The 21,047-nt window shown below is 43.0% G+C and overlaps 2 protein-coding genes across 2 annotated transcripts; both read left to right on the forward strand.

The window, feature by feature from the left end:
• The first annotated feature begins 756 nt into the window (after nucleotides 1-756).
• LOC130251676 (C->U-editing enzyme APOBEC-1-like) lies at nucleotides 757-7,603 on the forward strand. Its single transcript, XM_056488516.1, has 4 exons — nucleotides 757-915; nucleotides 4,324-4,724; nucleotides 5,269-5,384; nucleotides 6,913-7,603. Exons 1-4 carry the CDS (start codon nucleotides 893-895, stop codon nucleotides 6,925-6,927), a joined length of 555 nt encoding a protein of 184 aa, XP_056344491.1. The 5' UTR covers nucleotides 757-892; the 3' UTR covers nucleotides 6,928-7,603.
• Nucleotides 7,604-12,683: 5,080 nt separating this feature from the next.
• LOC130252243 (C->U-editing enzyme APOBEC-1-like) lies at nucleotides 12,684-19,328 on the forward strand. Its single transcript, XM_056489638.1, has 5 exons — nucleotides 12,684-12,720; nucleotides 14,096-14,123; nucleotides 14,507-14,895; nucleotides 16,046-16,164; nucleotides 18,710-19,328. The coding sequence occupies exons 1-5, from the start codon at nucleotides 12,699-12,701 to the stop codon at nucleotides 18,728-18,730; spliced, it is 579 nt and encodes a 192-aa protein (XP_056345613.1). The 5' UTR covers nucleotides 12,684-12,698; the 3' UTR covers nucleotides 18,731-19,328.
• Nucleotides 19,329-21,047: the final 1,719 nt, after the last annotated feature.

Raw genomic sequence — 21,047 nt, forward strand, 5'->3', positions numbered from 1 at the left:
CCCTGCTATGAATATTGTATATACCAGTTTGTAAAAGAAAAAAAAAAGAGTTTTCCATAAGTCTGAAAGGTTTTTTTGCAGAATCAGATTTCCTGCCTTTGTGTAATCAATTGCAACCTATCTGCTAAAGATCAGGCTTCCTATTCTGTTTTTTATCTACCAAGACCAGATGGTTACATGACCAATTGTCCGAAGAGCTGTCCCACGGAAGTTTGGAAGTTTCTTTGACCACCACTGCTTACCTTGCAGAATTGCTACAACAAAACAATAACAATTATTGATTACTACAAGGAAAACCATACTATATAAAGGGAGCTGCAAACCATGTTCGGTGGGAGCATGCAGCGGTTGGTGACCCCTCACGTTTTCCCCAGAGCGCTGCTTGCTCTATCTATATAAAGCAAACCAATCCAAATTTTGCTAAATATCGAGACTTTGTTTCTCATTTTTAGCAATTCAAAGATCTGGTGACACACAAGGCAGATCTGTGCTTTGCACAGAGCAGGACTTCAGGTGCTTCAGGGAAGGTCTGTGTGCCGCACAGAACAGCTGCCACCTACACAGAAGAATAGATCCCGTTTTTCTGCCATGGAAGCATTACCATCCATTTGAAATGTAGAAGCAGGCTCCAAAGAGATGGTTCAATTACTACACGGGTTTTTAACAGGGAACCTGTGTCAGGCCCCCCGCAGCTCAGATAAGGTGGGAGGAAAGAGGAGAGCTCTGCTGGGGGCAGGCATTTTTGGACACGTCACTAAGAGGCACCAACAGCGGTCAGGCAAAGTTTCCTCTTTTATCCCCGAGTGCCAGCGGAGCCTGGGGCTGTGCTCCGGGAGCCCGCAGGGACGGACAGCAGGACAGCACCGCGGGGCCCGCCGGCAGAGCAGCAGGCATGCCCAGGAGAGGGCTGAGAGGGTAAAACAAATGGCTCACCACTGGAAGGGCAGCAGCCCAGCTCAGCTCGGAGCGGGGCAGGCTGGCTGTGCAGCCCGGGGAGCGCTTGGTGCCCCGCGGGCTCTGCCCTGCGCTGCCCGGGGGGGCGAGGGCAGCGCTGGGGCAGCCGGACCGCTGTCCCAGCGTGTCCCCAGCGTGTCCCCAGCGGGGCTGTCCCGGTCATGGCCCTGCTGGGGCAGCTCCCGCTGGCTCTAGGCTGTCCCGGGAGCGCAAAGCGCCGGGAGCGGCGGGCTCTGCCCGGCGCCGGGAGCGCTGCGGGCGCTGGGCCGGGAACGGCGCGCCCCGGGAAAAGCTGGAATTGCCGCCTCTTTGCCTCTTCTTGCTGCGCACCTTCGAGGTCTGGAGACAGCTGTTGTCACCCAAAATATCCTGTCCCAGAGCACCTTCTGTTCAGGGCAGGGCGAGGTTTATTGCAGAGCTTGGTACAGGAGTGCCTCTTCTTGTTGTGCAAAAAAATGCGGGTTAAAGAAGTTTTGACAGATTTATGCTCGCGTATTTTTAGGCATTATCATTACTGCTGTTATTATCTTGCAATGAGCAAATAGTTTCTAATAAAAAGTGCGAAGAGGAAAAAAAGGAAAATTATTAAATATCTATAATGATGCCGTTTATTATGCAGTTTTAATAAGAGAGATGTTCGTATTAGGAGCTATTTTTGTAATACTAGTAAATTTTAAAATAATCTCATTGAATTCTTGTTCAAGTTGCGGATGATGGGACCGTACAATAGGAAATATATAAATAACACATTTTAAAATGTATTTTGTTATCAGTCAATACATCTTCAAGGCCTAATGCACATTTATGTGGCAGCTGCATATTAATAAAAAAGAAAACAAAGCCTAGGAGACAGTTACGCTGGCTGTCATCCTTCTGCCATTTTCTGCCCTAAACATTCCTCTAAACATTTTCAAATTATTAATCACACTTTACAGTGTGTTTCTTTGCAGCTCTCAGATTCTGAAAGGATTGCAGGTTCACCACTATGAGATTGAGGAACCAAATTTAGAAAGAAAAATAATAATGTTTTCTTCTTGATATCTTTAATTATTTGCTAACTATTAATTTTGTCTCATATTAGTATCAATAGCTGTTATGTGATCAATTTTTTTTGAGTAAGGCTCTATGTGTATACAGGTACCATGTGTAACAATGCTGAATAAGAAGGACAGTTGGTGATAACGATAAAAATTTTTAAAAAGAATTGAGGTGATTGCATGGATTTGGGCAATGTATCTGTAAACTCTCGATTTACTTTAAGTATTCTTTTATCTGACGTGGGGAGAAAGATGAACACTGCCTCTCTGTATATGTTCTATAGTGTGTGAATGTTTTATCACAATTTAAAAATTTCTCATTTATTCTTCTGGTAGTATTGTTTAAATTTTCATTAATCTACGATTTAAAAATAGCAAGTCATAGCAGTAGCAAATATTTATAAGAATGCAGACTTTTGGTCATACTGCATTAAGTTGATTACACCATAAATTTCACTCAGCTTAACACAGCCCTAAAGTGTCTGTATCTTGAAGACTGGAGTATTTCAGGATTGTTTTAAAGAATTAGCTTTATGTCCCTGAAAATATGCACAGGACACCTATTGCAATAGCTGGTCCAGACTACCATATTTTATGGGGTCAAAACACAGGTAAGAGGGTGCTTAAGACCTGTTTAAGTAAGATTTGCAAGTTTTAACTTGTTTGTGTGTTATAATCAGATGGGAACATCTACAGATACCTTGGAGCGAATCAGATCTCTGTAATCTGTTGTGGCATTGCTTTCCAAAATCTTAGAGGTACCTTCTGTGAAAACCAGATTAACAGACTTGGCTTGAGTATTGTGAGTTTAATGAATTTTCTTTGGTGAACTTCAACCAGTCACATATTTTATATATTTACTGGGAACATATGATACAATTATATTATATATATGTTCCAAAAAATTGAGTTTTGCAGAAATTTAAGCTAATAGACATTAACTTCCAAATAACATAATATAAATAGAAAAAGTGCATCTCTTTTGACACCTAAAATGAGAAACCATAAAGATTGAGTCTGTGCTTCGCTTTTGTCTCTCCTAGTGGGTTTTTTTGACAACCTACTAAAGAAATTACATATAACAGTTATTTTTGTACCAGAATTAAACATTTGGTGACATTTACATTTACATAAATTCAATAGAAAGTCTGATAAAGAAATCTGCACGTGTGGTTTCTTTGATTTATATAAATGGAGTCTACATGGAGAAGACAAAGAGACACACCCTGTGGTTTATGAACTGGTTTGTGTCCATGTGTATTTTAGTGTGGGATGTGGAAGAATACAGGGTAAGAATACAAAGCCTTTATCCAACTGATTTTTATAAATGAGAGGTTTTTTACACAGGTGATAAATCCTGCAGGTAGAGAACATGCAAGATTTCATTTGTGGAGTTATGTGACTTTTTTTGTTTCTTTGTTTGTGTTTTTTATTGTGCTTTCTGTTTGTTGGTTTGGGTTTTTGTTTGTTGGTTTTTGTTACTAATGAGTACTAATCTATAAAACAATTTACAGGCTTATTGCTTCTCTCTTCAGAATCTCATCAGTTGTCTACTAGATTTATTCTGAATTATTCTAACGTGTAAAAACATATATCTGATGTGCATTCTCATATAAGTCTCTATATAAGACAATTATACAAAGGCCACAAAGTGCCTCTGGAGACTTCATTATCTATATATTATGGATAGTTACTGAGTATAAGAGGTATATTCAAGATTACTGGCAGTCTTTGTAAAGGTTCTTAACTAACAACATTTAGAGATCCTTTCTGAACTCAGAAAATATCCATCCTTGGAGATGCATATTTTTGCATAGAGCACTTCTTTCTTCTTCTCTCATATAGTATGGTGCTGACTGTGCTAATCCTTATGAAAAAATAAACAGCAAGAGAATCCAATAAGGAGAAATATTCATCTTCATAGCGTATCAGTGTTTTTCTTTTCTTTCTTTTATTTTTTCGTATTAGTTTTTACAAAATTCACAACGGCTCCCTGCATTGAAAAGGGCTACATAGGAACCTTGTAAAACTGTCCTGACACACAATAAAATGTGGAGAGCTTTTAGAAATACTCACACTGATGGGGAAGAGGACAGGGGCAGGGAGGGGGGAGGCAGTGGAAATTCTGCATGCAGCTGTAGATGAGGGGAGGATTAGTGTCTCAGGGTTTGGTTCCTTTAGTTCCTTTACCCTGCCTGGTGCGTTTTCCTTGTGTTGCTGTCTCCTGCTTTGCTATTCTCAGCTCTCCTCCGATTTCCTCCACCTTCCCCCTTTTCAATGTACTGCAGGACTACTGAAAACAAAGTTGTAACCAGTGTCTCTTCTGTTTCAGCATGTATATATCTAAGAGGGCATTGAGAGAGCAGTTTGATCCCCGCACATATCCGAATGAGACGTACCTGCTGTGCCAGCTGCAGTGGGGTGGGCGTGGCAGGTTTTGGATACACTGGGCCAGAAACGACGAAATTAAGGATTGCCACGTGGAGGATTACTTCCTGGAGCAAATCTTCGAGCTGAGAAGCTCCAGCATCTGTGAGATCACCTGGTACCTGTCCTGGAGTCCCTGTGCGAGCTGCTGCGATGTAATCCAGGAGTTCCTGGAGGAGCAGCAGAACGTGCACGTCGACATCCGCGTGGCGCGGGTCTACAACGAGCACGTCCGAGAGAACCGTGCTGCCCTGTGGCAGCTGGCCCACTTCCCGGGAGCAGCCATCCGAGCCATGGATGTGGAAGGCAAGGCTTCCCCTGCTTTGTGGGGCTGGGGAGGGGTGGGCTGGTGGGCTTTGTACGGCCTTGGCTTCTGTGGTGGCCCGTGTCCCACTCAGCTTCTTTGGGGGCATAAGCATCGCCATGCCGCGAGTGAGAGTCACGTGCAGAAAATGGATGTTTAAATAGCACAGGAGAAGAGGGGCAGGACCCTCAGCAACCAGATGTGTATGAGAATTCTCCTTTCTTTAGAGATACCATCCTTATGGCACTCCTGAGGGAATGGGAGATTGCCTCCCACTGTCTCTCTTCTCCCTTGTCCTAAGGGAATAAATGCAGTCTCTGGGATAGGCTGTCTGATGGGCTGCTCTGCACTTAAGGGAGGGAAGATAATTGCCCCAGGTGAATGGCATTGGTTCCAAACATGGAGTGAGCAGCATCCATCAGCTGACCTATCCATGGCCAAGCTGTCTCTGTGATATGGACACGAGGAAGAGCTTAAAAAGTCTTGTTCCCTGAGCTCTGGTATCTGAATAAACTCAGGTTCATTATGTTGCTTCTCTTCCTCCAGACTATAGGCACTGCTGGGACACCTTTTTACAAAGAGGCGGCTATTTTGATTTCACGGCTGGGAGCTTTCGGTCGGCGGTGGAGAGGACTCGTTTAAAGCTGGAGGATATCCTTGGGGTCAGTACTCTCTGCGAGGTAGAGGGAGTCACATGAAATAATTTGCAGTCTTGGGCAGCTGAGCTGTAAAGAGCAGGAAAGAAGCCCTTGTTCACAGGTAGCTCTAGGTGGACTTTAAAGAGTACTGCAACAGGCTTTTGAAAAAAGTAATGTACTAAAATCATGGAACTATCTTGTCCCACTGGGAGAGAAGCAGTGTGGATATTTTTCTATTATATTACTGCCATCTTGGCTTTTGCCTTTTATTCTTTGGTGTGTTCTCTGTATTCTTTGCACATATATTTGGAGCTCTGTAGCCTATTATTGTATTCTTGCTGGTTTTCTCAGCAGTTTTCTGTGCCTTTCCCTAAGCAGGAAGACAAAACAAATTCCAGAGCTCCAAGCCCCAGGGGATACAAGGCGCCTCTCCTATCTTGTTTCTTCCTGGGAACCAAGGTTGAGAACAAGGTCCCAAGGTCTTTGAGACACATTTTCATAAACAAATACAGCTAGTGCCAAGGGGGGGCTCCAGAGAAGGGGCTTGACTTGGGGGGGAGTTGCATTACCATCTGTTCTCCTAATCGGTGTTTTTTATCAGTTATGCTAATTTCCTAAAGCCAATCAAAACTATATTCACCCCACATGGAGGGGCTTTAGTGGACGTTGTGCATAGCTTTCCCTGGAGGCCTCCAAATAAAAATCCACTTATATATTACCTCCTATACTGAAATTATCTCAGGTTTCATTTTTAGGTTGAAAAAGGCAACAATATTATGAAGGAAAAACTATGAGTGCAGTTTTTCTCCTTCGGGTTCCAGGGTGTGAAATTTCTTGATTTTTACCTGGAACTCCAGTCTCATCTCAGAAACCTTCCACCAGATTCCTTTTTAACCTGGATCTGGTTTTCTGCTCCTGGATGTGGAGCACTGGATTCAGTTTGCCAATGGTGCTACTCAGCCCTTTTCTCTCAATGTCTGCAGTGGTCTGACACCCCCCAGTCACTTCATTAAAGTCCCATCTAGATTCCATTCAGTAACTTCTGTGACTGGTTGGAAGGGTGCAGTTTCTATAAGAGGAGAAAAGCTGTTCAAAACAGAATGTCTGTACCCTGGGAAAATTCAGCCTTTGTTTTTGTTTTGTGCCAGACCTCCTGAAAGGCAGGAAAGAGAAGAATGTTTTCAACACCAGTGCTGAAAGTTTGTGTCCCTGTGTCCCACAAGAGACTTTGCTTGGATGAATAGGTCCACATCCTTGGCTGGGAAGGACTATATTAAAAAAAAAAAATCTAGCAAAACTAATATAAGTGCTTCAGCATTTTGATTTCAATGTATTATTTTCTGAAAATGCTATTTTTAGTGAACTAGAGTGAAAGAAATCTATGGCTGTGTGGGTCGTTAGTTATTTGGGAAAACCATTTTATATGGCATATGTGGAGAAGTAACATCTTGGGCTACAACTAATGGACTGCTTCTCATGTCTATTTCAAATCACAGCAGGCTCAAAGTGCTATTGGAGGATCTAAATGTCATACTTCTTTTTTCCATTTCAGAATCTTCATTTCTAGAATCAAAGAATATCTCAAGTTGAAAGACCCAAAAGGTTCATCGAGTCCAACTCCCTTCTCTTCGCAGGACTACCTAAAACTAAACAACATGACTGAAATCCTCATCCATGTTATAAACAGTTACTAGTAGCTGGCTTTCTCTATAATTTTTAATTATATTTCTTATTTCTCTGTAAGTTTTAATTATAAAATTTTAATAGCTTGTAGATAATTAGTCTAAGTCTCAAATTGTTTTTAAGTATGATAAAATTTTTAATTGGTGTGTGCAAGATAAAAGGGTAGGCAAGACTTTCCCAAGATAAAAGTGGACTTGTGAAAGGTGTATTTTAAGATGTGATTATTATTGCAAAATGTATATCCAAGAGAGCATAAGTGAAGTAGAAGAGGTAAAGGAAGAGTACCAATCTTAAAATGGCATCAGAAGACCACTCTAGACTGCCAACATCTGCAACTACTGAATTGTGCAGATGCTGCAGAAACCTGAAGCAATATTGTAGCCAAGGAGTTCTAAATAAATCTGGGAAAACATCTGAGTGAGTAACACAATTGTAACAACATAAAAACCTGCAGAGAGAAGAAGTGGGTGTGCCTGGCTGTGGCCACACACCCAGTATACGCTGTAACTATTGCTTTATGATTATTCCTTATTATCATTTATTAAAATTCTTAAACATTTAAGAGGAGTGGGTTTCGTTTTTCACATGTCCAAGCTGAACATCCACTAATGCAGCTTCATTCCGTTTACACCATTCCCATCACTGATCACTATAAATTTCAGGATTACCCAAATTTCAGGATTACCTGGTCCCAAGTGGACAATCCAGCACTTGCTCTTGGAATATTTCATACAATGTTTCATACAATTCATAAAATGCTCATCTCAGTATCCAGATCTCTCTGCAGGGCCTCTTTACCCTCAGGGGAATCCACAGATCCTCCTAGTTTTGTATCATTGGCTAAAAATCATTACTTGATTTTGTTTCCTACATTTGATTCCTCCATATAGATGATTTATAAGAACATTGAAGATCTGTGGCTGTAAAAATGAGCTCCAAGGAGCCCCCAGTGGTCACCAGTCACCAGCCTGATGGAAATCCATTGACTGTAACTTTTTGAGCCATCAACCAACTTCTCACCCAGAGCCCTATGGACTTATCTAGCTGTGTGCTGGACATTATTTATTATTTATTATGGTCTGTGCCTCTTGGGGTCCTGAGGACTTTAGAAAAAACCAATTGGTTATCTTGGCTGCCCTCACTTGTGGCTTCTTCCACTGGCACAGTGTCCACAGATGGCCCAGGAGCTAATATGTTTAGAATGGACTGCAATGAAAAAAAATTAACTCTATCCTTGATGGTGCCCAATGGTTGTAATGCCCGATCCTGGTAGATATTTTCTGCTTTTGGTGGAGGTTTTGCCTCCCATGACAGCTACATCTTCCAGGAGGATTTTGGGGAGAGTTTAACCATGTATTGTTGTCATCCCTGAGTGGTTGGAAATGAAAATCTCAGAGCTGGAAGTTCCTAGAGCTGCTCTGAATACTCTCCTTGGTACAAGCTATAGAAAATCATTGCTTTCTCTCAAGTGAAATCCACCTGGTTATGTGGTCCCCCTCATATTTAAAACTCTGCTGGGTGTGTGATGACTGACTCAGGCTCTCAAGCAGAGCCTGGACTCTAATCCCCACAGGGTTTGGGGTAATTATTGTTCTGCTTTGTGCTTTGACAAAGCATGTGCATTGAAACAAAGAAATTAAGCAAAATCATACAGATAAATATGTAGAACTTCAGTGGCTCAAAGTAGTTTGAGAAGACTGTAGAAGGACTGCTTAGAGCAGAAAAACATTCCAAAATACAGATACAATCACTTGCAGATTTTTCTTTTCACACTGACTCCTCATGAGGTATCTTTAATGAGCTGGGCAATTCTTTGATTTCTACAATCTCACTAGTTAATGTAAAAGAAATATATTACCAGGATATCAGGATGTTTTGTAATCAGAGTGAGCTCACAGATAAGTCCCACTAGCCAGTTATTTATCACTTTGCCTAGGTCAGAGCTCTGGCTGCACATCCTTGTGGCTGGCTGCCATTCCACCTCACTGTTCAGAGTCAGCCTCATAAAGCTCACTCAGCAGTGACAGGGTGCCACCAGTTATCTTAATCTATGTTTCGGTTTCCACGTGTGAACAAGAGTCTCAGTATGGTGTGGTGATGCTGTGCAGCCTGCAGAGGAAATGAAAGCAAAGGTACTGGGTGGGTGTGCTAGTCAGAGTTGCAAAGTAATATGCTGCCAAGGAGATGTATTTGTGTATCTACAAATTGTTTTTATATGCATTATTGCATGATTGTGCATACACGTACATGTAAATATCTGTAAATAGCTTCATGAGTGTGAATTCATACATAAAGGTTCATTCAAAAACACCTTTTAGACTTTTTTAAGTGTGGAGGTCACAGAATAAATCTCAATAGGCTCTTTGTGGTTTTTGTTTCAAAAAAAAAATAGATACTTACTGAGAAAACTCCATTAAATCCAAGTAAACATACAGTGGATTTTCCTTTTACTGTCAAGTGTCATCAGCAGAACACTTGAACTAACACAGGATTTACCATTGCAAATTAAGTCCAGGAGGCAGCCTCTAAGTGGAGATTGAGACTTAAGCCTGTGTGGCATAAGCCCCAGGCTTTTGTCACATTTAAATTTAACCTTTCTCTTTGCTTCCAGACCTCCACTTGGTGATTCTCACCTCTTCCCAACAGATCATTCAGCCAGAGAATAAAAAGCTCAGTACCTGTAAAATCCTCAGAGATTTGTAAATTTGGATCTTAGCTGATTCAAACTTTGTCCTTTTCTATCTTCTTTGATGTCTGATTTAACTTTTCTTCTGTGCTCCTCTTTCTCATCTAGCTGTCCCTATTTTCTTCTATATATTTCCATTTCTAGGACTCTGTCTCAGTCCAAATTTGTTACCAGATGCCCATCTTGGGTTTTGGGTGTCAGCTAAGCAAAAAGATGTTTGAGAAAAGGGAGTGCAGGCAACCCCTCTGTAGTAGTCATGCTGCAGACCTGTTTTGCTGCAGTCTCTTTCTGGGAGGCATCTGAAGGGACCCAGCTCCCCGATGCTCTGCCCACCTCTCCATCACTTTGTGTGCACCCTGGAGGCCCTTTGTAAAATGCTCTGAGGAAACTGTGAAGCTGCTAGATTATTTTCCCTGGTGCACCTGGTCATATGCATACAGCATGGCTCTGCTGCCACCAAAGGGAATATTCTCATGAAGGTCTAAGGAGCCTGGTGATTAAAGGAGGCATGAGTAAGTGTCTGTCTACCATTCTGTGCATTCTGTGCATTCTGTGTGTGTTCCTCCAAACCACATGCATATGAAGGTGGTGATTATTAAAAAAAATGCTTTTGCTGGAGTGGTTGAGATGTATTCAGATGTTACCAATAGCTCAGCATCACAAACCACCTCCACAATTATCTCTTACATTACCTTAAGCAGCTTCTGTAAGGGGATATGATTGAGTGCATGAGAAATAGAAAAAAAATTTTTACCACCGTTGTTTTGAGTGATACAAGACTCCACCTATATAGATAACCCTTGCTACAGGCACGTAGCAATTTAAAGGGACACAGATGGATTACTGCTGGTTGCTCATAAAAAACAAGGAACTGCAAGGTTTCCCACCTAGTTGTATGATCCTTCTGGAGATCATCATCCTCCTCTTGATTCACTGAAGTGTGGTCCCCATAATCAGAATGTGCAAGTTCTTCTAGAAGTATGGAAATTCACTGTGTGGCAACCTTGTCTTTCTGATTTTGTTAGGGTTAAAGCAACTACTGCATTTGGAAGGGATTTGTCTTCTCACATTAGGCTAACGGGGCAATATTTATTTTTTTTTTTCCTTTTGGCTTTCCACCATCTCATACAGCACATTCAACTTCCTGGAGGCACCTGAAAATGTTGCACTGCTGATTCCTTGCTCGGACATTTTTCTTTCTCCACTTTCTGTGGCACATTGCTTCTTTTCTGTCAGGAACTACTGCTACTAATCAAGTCGTTCCTAGAAGATCAGACTGATAATCTCTAAACCTAATTCACACCTGCTTATTTGTAAATATGTGCTGTAAGGACAGGGCAGTGAAGGGAGCACTACAGCACCAAACATTCCTAGTCTCACTGAGAGTCATGCCCACAAACTGAAAACCACATTAGTCAATTGGGTTTTTTTTTTCAACAATCTCTGAGTGTTTGAGTTGCTCCCCTTCACTCTTCTATGGAAGGAAATTATGCAACCACCAGGGAACAATTCTGTGCTGAGAAGTGAGGAGTGACCTTGCAGCAGAAGAGGCCTGGAGGGCAGACTTTGTGTTGGCACGGCCTGATGACCTGTCCTGCCAGTGCCTCAATCCCTACTCCCTCTGAACTCCACACTTCTGGGGTTTTTTCTGCCCTGGCAGGAAGGTGAATACTTTTTGACAGCAGAATGCTGGGAGCTTGCTGCAGAGAATACAAAGAAATCACTCTCTTAGCTTTAAAATCCCACGTCCGGCTTGGCACCAAGGAAAGCAATCTCTACATGGTGCATCAGGCCAAAAATAATCGTGCCACAAAACCAGAAGGAACTGTGACTGACAAAGACTGATTCTACCTAAGCCATGTGAAGAGTTCTTTTATAATCCCTTTCCTCTGCAAGCCAGTTTTGGATGTGTCAGTGAGAGGAAAGCTTCTCACTAGAAACTAGCATTGTTTCAGTAATTTTTCAGATTAAATGGGAAATATTCTTTTGCTGCATCTTGTGAGAGTTACAGAACTGATTGCAGTAAGATGATGCCCAGTTCATAATGCTGAGCAGATTTCTCAGGGCACTGGAAAATGTCTGTTCTATTTACATCAGTGAACTTGTATCATGACCAATAGCTTCTGCAGACACCCTACAGATGGCTCAGGTCCTGCTCTGAGAGCATCCACATGAGTACAGAGCTCTGCTCAGTTGTGATATTTCAGAAATATGTGGATGGCTCCTCACTGCCAAAGCTCTCCTGGGTGCTGGGAATCTTCCTTGGAGTTAGTCTGAGAGTGGCTGCCAGTCACTGCCACAGCCCTGTGGTCACACACACGGAGAGTCTTCCTTGATTATGTGAGGACTCAGGCTCAAGGGGGTGTGAGCAGTTCTTGGAACTCCAGGGGAGAAGTCCCAGGAAGGGAAATGGCAGGAACCACCACCACCTGCTGGAGTTCCACAGACTCACAGGTTTTGCACATAATTTCTGTTTCCCTCTTTCCACTGGGCTCTGTTCAACTTCCTCATGGCATCTGGGTATGGGAAAAGTGACATGCCATGCCACAGCTATGTGGCTTGATGCCTTTTCTGTAGATGCTTTTCTCTCTTGTTGCATTGGGGTGACTAGAGAAGATTCTGGAGCCAGAGTTTACAAAGAAATGTAATTTCTGTCTGCGCTACAAAAAGTGGCCCACCTGTTAATTCCAGCTTCTGGAAGGTAACCTTGTACTTAAGGCCAGATCAATTTCTGGGTGGGATCACCCCCATTTGCATTTCTTTACTGTCAGGGGCTTGCTTTCTGCTTCAGGCAGTTGGATAATGCTAGTAAGAGCAAGGAGAGTCACCATAAGGAAATACTCAGCTGAGCAGCATTAATAAGGACCAAAGAGCAGTATTCTGATTCAGGAATAGAAACTGAAACTAATGTGAGACTTATAAAGGCATACCAGTCTCCCAGGAAGCATCACACAAATCCAGAAACACCCATGGCTGCTGATGGTGCCAGAGGTAAGAACATTTCTGTGAAAGGCAGGACTATTTCTCCATATTCAACTGTAAATACCTACTGTAGTTGCATCTAAAGGACTGGAGTGTAGACACAAATGTGTTTTGTTGGCACAAGGATACACAGGAGACAGATGTGAATTTGTGTTTTATGTCTTTGAATACATTGCCATACATTGAGTCTTAGGTCCAGCTTCAAAATATTAATACAGTTTTGTTAACCTTGTTATGGCAGGCAGAATTCAAAATCCAGAAGAACTTTTACTGTGAAAAGAGATCTCAAAGGCATTTAAGAATGGAGAAATTTAGTTAGCTTATGTATTCATCTATTTTATTTTCATTGTGATAAATAACTAGAATATTCTTCTTAAAGAATCAGGTCAATAAGGAGTTGATCATTTCTCTGTTGATGTGGAGTACTATTTTCTTCCTGTTAAAATATAATTTTATGCTGTATAATTCATAATTTCTCATCTTCAAGAGCTAAGCTGCAGAAAAATGCCCTTAGTATCTTAATTTTAAGTAAATTTAAAAACAAATCTTTATTATATCATGTATAATCCATAAAAACTAAAAATAGAATTAATTATTTTTATTTTATATACACTTAAAAATTAAAAAAAAGAAAGTAATTATTTTCTGAAATAAAATGATGGTTCCTAGGTCCTTAAGTTTTCTATTGGTGGATTTTCACAAAATAAATAAGTAGCCTTGATCACCTGCAATTGTTTTCATCTAGACTCTCAGCTGGGAAGGGATGAGTCATGGGGTCAAAGTTGCTTGCCACCATGGAAGATAAAATATGTATAATCAGGCAGGTCTGCATTGCCACCCTGTGTGTATTTGTTACCCTCCATTCTGTACCGGTATTTTTTTCCTTGGCACTGATATTTTTAAAATTTTTTTAGAAAGTTACAGGTTAAATGAAGATGGGAAGTTGGTTGTGGAAATGTTTTTGTCTAGATTGCCAAGCTTATGGGTACCAATGAGAAAGTGGCTCAAGCTTTGCCTGTCTTGTAGAAGTGGTTTGGAAGTTTTAAAGGGATAAGACATTTGATTCTGCTCTTTGATTAGTCAGGGGAAAACAGACACAGTGCTGCTGTGATCAGGGAATTTAAACTTGAGTGTTGTGTAAATTTAGCAAGGGTTCATGTACAGAGTTTAAATAACCATCAAGTTCAGCTGCCAGGTAGGAGTGTACACCTCCTGCATCCCAAAATGCTTAAACTGCTGTGCTGTTATTACTTATTGGGCTCTTTTAGAGAAAAGAGATTTGGCAGGGAGTGTATAGAACTAAAAGGAGTCTGGACAGAAGTATAGAGGAAATTCTGTTTTCTGACCTGCTATCCTCAGTGACCCACAAATCTTTTCTACACAGGTCCCTTACCCAGAGAGAACAACCAAGGGTAAGAGATGTAGCTCTGTCACTCAGTGCTGCCTGAGTTACATGGCAGTTTCCAGAGACAGCCTCGTGCCTTATTTGAGTCTTACTATTGCTTTCCTCAGTCTTCCTTTTCCAGTTGCCTTACTGCTTTGTCTGGTGCTGATCTGAGGGGTGATGGGGTTGCTTACCCACCCAACAGTTCTCAAGGAGGTGCTTGTGGTGTTCTGCAGTTTTTGTCAAATTCCAGATTTTCATTGCTAACTCCCAACATTCTTCAAGCTGCTCATTTCTGATGGGAAAAGTTGGGAGTGGGAGTCCTGGCTGATATTGAGAGTAGGCGGTGCACAATGGGACCAAACATCCCTGAGGTGCTGGGATCACAGTACTGCTGGCACTCTTCTTCAGGTGGAGGATACAGCCGAGAGACTTCCAAAGAAATTATTCACCTAGCCAAAATGGACGGGTGGTGTACCTGCTGTATGAAATCAGGTGGAGAGGAGGTTCCATCTGGAGGAACTGGTGCTCAAACAATCCTGAACAACACGCTGAAATCAACTTCTTGGAAAATCGTTTCAATGACAGGCCACAAACTGCTTGCTCTATCATCTGGTTCCTCTCAACTAGTCCCTGTGGAAGGTGCTCCAAAAGGATTCTGGAATTCCTGAGGGCACACCCTAATGTGACCTTGAGAATATATGCAGCCAAGCTGTTCAGGCCCCATGATATCCGGAACCGACAAGGTCTCCGCAACCTGAAAATGAATGGAGTCCCTGTGCGTATCATGAATCCTGAAGGTAACCCAGCTGCTCTTTGTCTAAGTGTGGATTGAAAGTTCTGGGCTTATGTGCACTCAGTTTGTAACAGAGGTGATGACTGGCTTTGGGGAGGACTAGGGAGTGCAAAAATGTCACTCTCTTCTGCCTTATTTCGTCCCCAGTCCTGTACAGCAGCAGGAGCAGCGTGGTCATTTCCTCTTGCCAAATCTGAACATGGAGGGTGGGAGGCTTTTCTAGCTATTCACATCTCCTTTACATGCAGTGTAAAATCCTGGGCAAGGCAGAACCTGTCCCTCCTAGGATACACATGCAGATCAGCTTGCCAGCTGCATCAAGTAATTGTTTTCCCTTTGGAGCAAGAAAGGGAAACTTGTCTAAAGGAGACTAAAGGAGGGTGCATCACAGAAGACACATTTTGCACATGTGCCTTTTTGTGTGTCTTGCTTTTCTGGTGATGTTTGGCTGTAAAAACAGTCCAGACAAGCAGGTCACAAAAAGTAATGTATATTATAAGAGATGAACATCACACACCTGTGTGGATACTTACCACTGGAATGTGGAGCTATAAAAACCACCAGGTCAAATGTAATCCTAAAGGACATTGCTTATACTGGGGGTACTGTCACTGGGATTAAAGGACAAGAGCATTGACAGAAGTTCTGGCCATCCTATCAACACTAAGATCAATATGAAACTGCTAAATGTTAGAGTGTTCACTCCAGGTTTTCCCTGATCATTGGGTAAGTCAGACAGATTGGTGATTGAAGCAACTTGACTTCCCAAAGCTGTATTCTCAAGCACAAGGCTGCCAAAAGGAGAGCCTGAGCAGCTCTGACTGCATGTCCCACTTCCCTTTTCACTCCTGCCACTTGCTGATTCCTTCTCTCTTGGCTTTATGCCAGAGTCTGCTATTTGTAATAAAGGTTGCCCAAGCCACCACAATGATCAATTTCTCTCCCTGCAATTCATTTTTAGACGTATTGCTACTCTGTAGAGTTTTGGTTCCCCTTTCCACTAGCTTATTTGGGTAGTTATTTGTGTACCCTTTGTATGAATATCTTTGTTTTTTACTGTATTCTTACTGAGAAACAAATGACTCACTGTCATGTTAATGAAGAAAGAACTGGGCATCCTTTCATCAAGAGTGACTGGGTATCTCTCTTCTTAGATTACAGTTACTGCTGGAGAAATTTTGTTGCACACCAACCTGGAGAAGTTCATTATCAGCCCCAGAACATCAGTGTACACTTCTTTCTGAATATCATGGAACTCTTTCATATCTTTTTGGTTAGTAGACACCTGAAGAAAACACCAAGAGTGAAAATAAATGCAAAAAGTCCAAGGAAAAGGAGGTTTGGATGATGCCAGCAATGCTGTTAGCAGAAATGATAGTAGGAAAAATAAGCATGGGCTTGATGCTGCGTAAGCAGAGAGCCAAGCAGGCAAGAGGTTGCCAAAGGACCATGCTACTACATTGTGCCTTGTCCCCTGTGTGTCCTGTGTGTGTCCCCTTCCTGCTGGCACCTGTGTGTGTCCCCTGTGTGTGTCCCCTGTGTGTCCCTTCCTGCTGGCACCTGTGTGTGTCCCCTGTGTGTGTCCCCTGTGTGTCCCTTTCTCCTGCTGGTACCTGTGTGTGTCCTGTTTGTCCCTTTCTCCTGCTGGCACCTGTGTGTGTCCCTCCTGGTGGCACCTGGGTGTGTCCCCTCCTGTGGCCAGGAGCACAGAAGAGATTTAGCAGTAGTCTCAGATTTTAACTAAGGAAAGGGTACACTATTTCAACCCTTTGCATGAATCAGCTACCAGTACATTAGCTTGCAGCTTACTGGAACTTTTTGAACCCAAAAGCTCCTTCAGCTCTGTAATCATGATTCAAGTACTCTCTTTTTGCCTCTCAGGACAGGGTCGTGGATTATAGTTAAGTTCTGAGCAAGTTCAAAAGCCCAGATGGGTGGATTTACCTTCAGGATCAGAGTTTAAGACGAGAATATCATATGACCAAGATCTGCTTTCCCTTTTCCTTGCAATCCATGCAACTGCAGAAGTTATTTGTATGGCATGATAGCCTACTCAGAAAGAGGAAGTGGTCTGCTGAAGAGAAGACCAGGGCTGGAGTTAATTGTGGTGCTCAGACACCCTTTGTGGGGCAAGCCTGTTCTTGCTTGAGCTGGTCTATCTGTGCAGAATGGATGGCAGGAGGTGGAGGAGGGGATGCATGAAACTGCTGGCAGGAACTTAGAGTCACAGACACAAAATGATGCAGGCAGGAATTTAGAGTCACAGATGCAAAACTAACCTGTTTGTAGGATGCTATGCATGCCTTGTTTGATTTCTGGTTGAGAAAAAGGCACAGATTACACTTCATTTTAGTCCCATCCACCCCAAACATTACATAGGACTTTCAGTACCTCAAGACGTGACCTTTCCATCCCTTGTCTGAGTAAGACATTCAGGTGACAGGATACACAGTCAGTAGCAATACCCAGTCAACCAGCTGATCTCACAGAGTACTTTATGCAATGCAACGGTTCAGGAGACATTTTCCCCTTGGCTTTCAGCCTTTTGGAGTCCCCCAATGCCTGAGATGATTAAATAATTCAGCATCTTACGCACGATCAAGTGCATGGTGCGATGCCTGCCGGGAGCCGAGCAGAGCTGTCTGCTGAGAGCTCCTGAGTGCTGACAAACTGCTGCTGACTCAGCACCGTCCCTGGGCAGCTCTACAAGGGGAATCTGCCCTTCAGCTCCCGGTTTTAAAGAGCCAGCTCATAAATTGCCTGTCCCAGCCGGGCAACCTTGGTGATTTTTGCAGAGTCCTTCTGGCTGGGAAGCCTGCTGGAAGTCAGGCACTTGCTCAGCTGCTCTGCTGTCTCAGCTAAACACAAGGCACCCCTCAAATGAAGGTGAACAGAGCCCACCATCAATAGTTCTGACTAAATACCAGCCCTCTGCAGAAGGAATGGGAATGTCTGTGTGCTCAGCCCTTTTGGACATCCTGCCCTGTTTTACTAATTATACAGAGTTGTTATGAGGTGAATGAGTTCCAGACATGTGCTCCAGAGAAATACACACTGTTGCATCAAGCCCTGGCCTCCCAGAAAGACACTGAGGATCCAGAGGGGATTTGGTGGAGTACTACTGCAAAGGGCAGGGGGCTGGGGCACTTGCCCCAGGGGGAGAGGCTGAGGGAACAGGCTTTCCTAGACCTATAGAGAAGATGGCTAAGTGAGATCTAACTGCAGTTTCCACTGCAGAAAGGCAGTAAAGTCATAGCCAAACTCTCCTCGATGAACAGAGAGAAATCCAGGTAGCACACTCAAGCTGCAATGAGGGAAATTCCAACAGGACAGAAGGAAAATGTCTCTCCTGACAATGGTGCTGTAGTGGGACCTGGAGAGGCTGTCTCCTCCATCCCTGGAGACACTGAAAACTTTCCTCTGAGCTGCCAGATCCAGCCTTGGAGTTAGCCGTGCTGCAAATACGGTGTGATACTAGAAACCTCTGGGGGGGCCTTTCTAACCCTCCCAAAAATCTGCCTTTCCACAGGATCCAACTCTACTTCCCCTGCATCCAGCTATGCAAGTTGCCACCTTTTAAATGCTTCTGTTTCTAAATGTTCTGTATTGCTAGGAGTGGCATACATGGCACAGTAAGTTATGATGTGCTACCCTGCTGTCTGGAAAAATGTGTCCTGAGGGAGATTGTCTAACACACTGAAGAAAGATCAGAGAGATCTCCTGGAGTAGATGCTTTATTTTCAAATTTTCTACCATGCTGAAGAGACAGCTTAAACTTTTGGTATCTAATTTTTAACTTTTTTTTTCCTTCCTCCTAGGGGCTTCCTCCATTTCTGTGAAACTGAATGCTAACGAGCATCATCACCATGCTTTCAAGCTCAGTTTGTGCATCAATACAAGACCAGAAATGCCAGACCCTGGCAGTCTTTTCTGCTGCAACCTTGATAAGTTTCTGGCTGTCACCAAAGAAGACTCTTATCACTGGCTGGGCATTGCTAAGTGTTGAACAGAACAGAAGGAGCACATAAGAAGCCATCAGGAAGCTCAGATGATGCAGCCAGACACCCAGGACACTCCAGCCTTTACAGAGCTTCCTGAGAGTCCAGTGGGGATGGAGACCATTCCTCATAATCAGGACTTCCACATCTGCAGATCCTGCAATCAGATTCTGCAAGTGCCCTCTTGAGTGGCCAGCATGTAACATTTCTCATGCTCTGATCTGTTCCAAAGAAGTAATCATGCCATGCATCCTTGCTTTCAGAATTTCTTACAAAGATTGCTTTTACTGCTACATGTGTATGTTTCAGGAAATATTTCATGCTTTTACTCTATTTATGCAATACTGTAATAACACTTCATTTTAAGTTTTTTTTAATGAGTGTAAACGTTTTTTACGACTGCAAAACCAGTGTAATAAAAGGGAAGATGTCAACACTGTGGAAACTTTGCTTTTCTTGTTCAACTCCTTGATACACAGCCTTCCCTTGTAGTTCCACACTCTGGAGACATAGCTGTTCATTGCCAACTGGGGAAATGAAGTAAAAAGCCTCTACTTTTCCAGTTGGAAACATGGAGTGGAATGGTGAGGTAGGAGATATTGAAGAGCTCTGAGCTCTCTCTACTGGCAGAAGGCAAAAAGAAGATACAGGTGTGTTTGGTCTTGCAGCAATTTTGAATTTGAACAGCAAATAATGTAGATCATCTGAATGAATCATGTGGGGAGCTCCACATGTCATGATTCTTCAAGCAGGAGGCCCACTATGTGATCCCACTGGGGAATGTGCTGCTGCTGGGATCCATAGCATGCACAAATGATAACTTGAAGAACAAGGCAGGGGCTGGTGGGAACCATGCCTATCTCTTCCAGTTTATTAATGCTTATAGCATCCTTTGGCTGTGCCAAAATCTCCAGATGTTTAGCAGACCATTAAGGCAGCCAGAAAAGCTGCAGGCTGAGGAAGCAGCTCCAGTCCCTGCAGTATGAGAGTGTATCTAAGGCTGAGCACAGCTGGCTGGGGAATGTCTCCTACGTTAGTCAAATAAAACAACTCCAAGCAATGTATAGCACAGTTAAAGTTTTCTTCTCCCTGTCCAGGGCCTCATACTGGATACCACACACCCTCTTTCTGGACATTATAGTGCTTACTGCTTGTTTCCTCAGGGAACAATCAAATCACTTGATCAGCATGCTGTTTAGCACAGCAGGGTCCATAACCCTCCATGTCCAAGGCTCAGCCCTTTCTCACTGAAGGCAGGAGGACAAACTTCTTCTGGTCTGTTTGGAAGCTTGCCAGTTCCAAGTCAGCCCAGCGAGGTTTTTCACACTACTTTTATCTGTCAGAGTGAGTTTTCACTCTGCTGTATCCCTGCTGTGCCCCTGCTGCCATATGAGGGCCTAGAGGTGGATCTACCACACTGGTAGCCTTTAAAGATAACCACAAAAGGCAGCTGCTCTCTTCTTCTTCTGGCCCTCTGGAATGGTAAAAAGTGCCAGCTTGTAGGGTGGGATAGTTCTTAAATGTGAATTAATGACAAGGTTATAGTGAGGAGACATCAACACCCTCCCTGCTGGAACTTGGGTGCAGCAGCAGCAACAATAATGGAGGTTTAGCCATATGTAATGTGGGTTTGGAAGCCTGAGGGGAAACCTGCCTAAGACAGAAGTGTGTGAGAGGTTTAAAAGCCAAAAGCAGCCTTCAGAATACTTGCCTCCCTTTAGTATCTCCTTGTCGCTATGGCTTCTGCTCTTGCAGCAGCCCACTTTCTCCTTCCCCAGCAGAGGCTGTGCTCATCATTAATCTCACGCTGTCCGAATGAGGGGTCTCTTCTCTGCCAAATCCCTTCATGTTTCTTCTGTGAACCAAATCTGACTTCCATCACTGTGAATATTTAATACATACGTGATGAAATAATGACATTTCTGCTCGTAGGAACACTAAAGGGTCAGCGCCAGGGAGAGTAGAAAAACGTACTCAAAGACAATGCTGGACACAAATACATCTAGGCTGAAAACACCCTGAAGGGACAAGTAGCTGGAGACCAGATTCCACAACCCTGAAACCCCTTTCTATCCTGATTTCCAAGTAGCAGCACGCAGGCGAGGAAGAGAAAGCAAGGAGGGAGAAGACATGCCTGTTTGCAAGGGTCTGGAGTGTG

This window comes from Oenanthe melanoleuca, chromosome 1 (assembly GCF_029582105.1).
Source record: "Oenanthe melanoleuca isolate GR-GAL-2019-014 chromosome 1, OMel1.0, whole genome shotgun sequence".
Taxonomy (NCBI): domain Eukaryota; kingdom Metazoa; phylum Chordata; class Aves; order Passeriformes; family Muscicapidae; genus Oenanthe; species Oenanthe melanoleuca.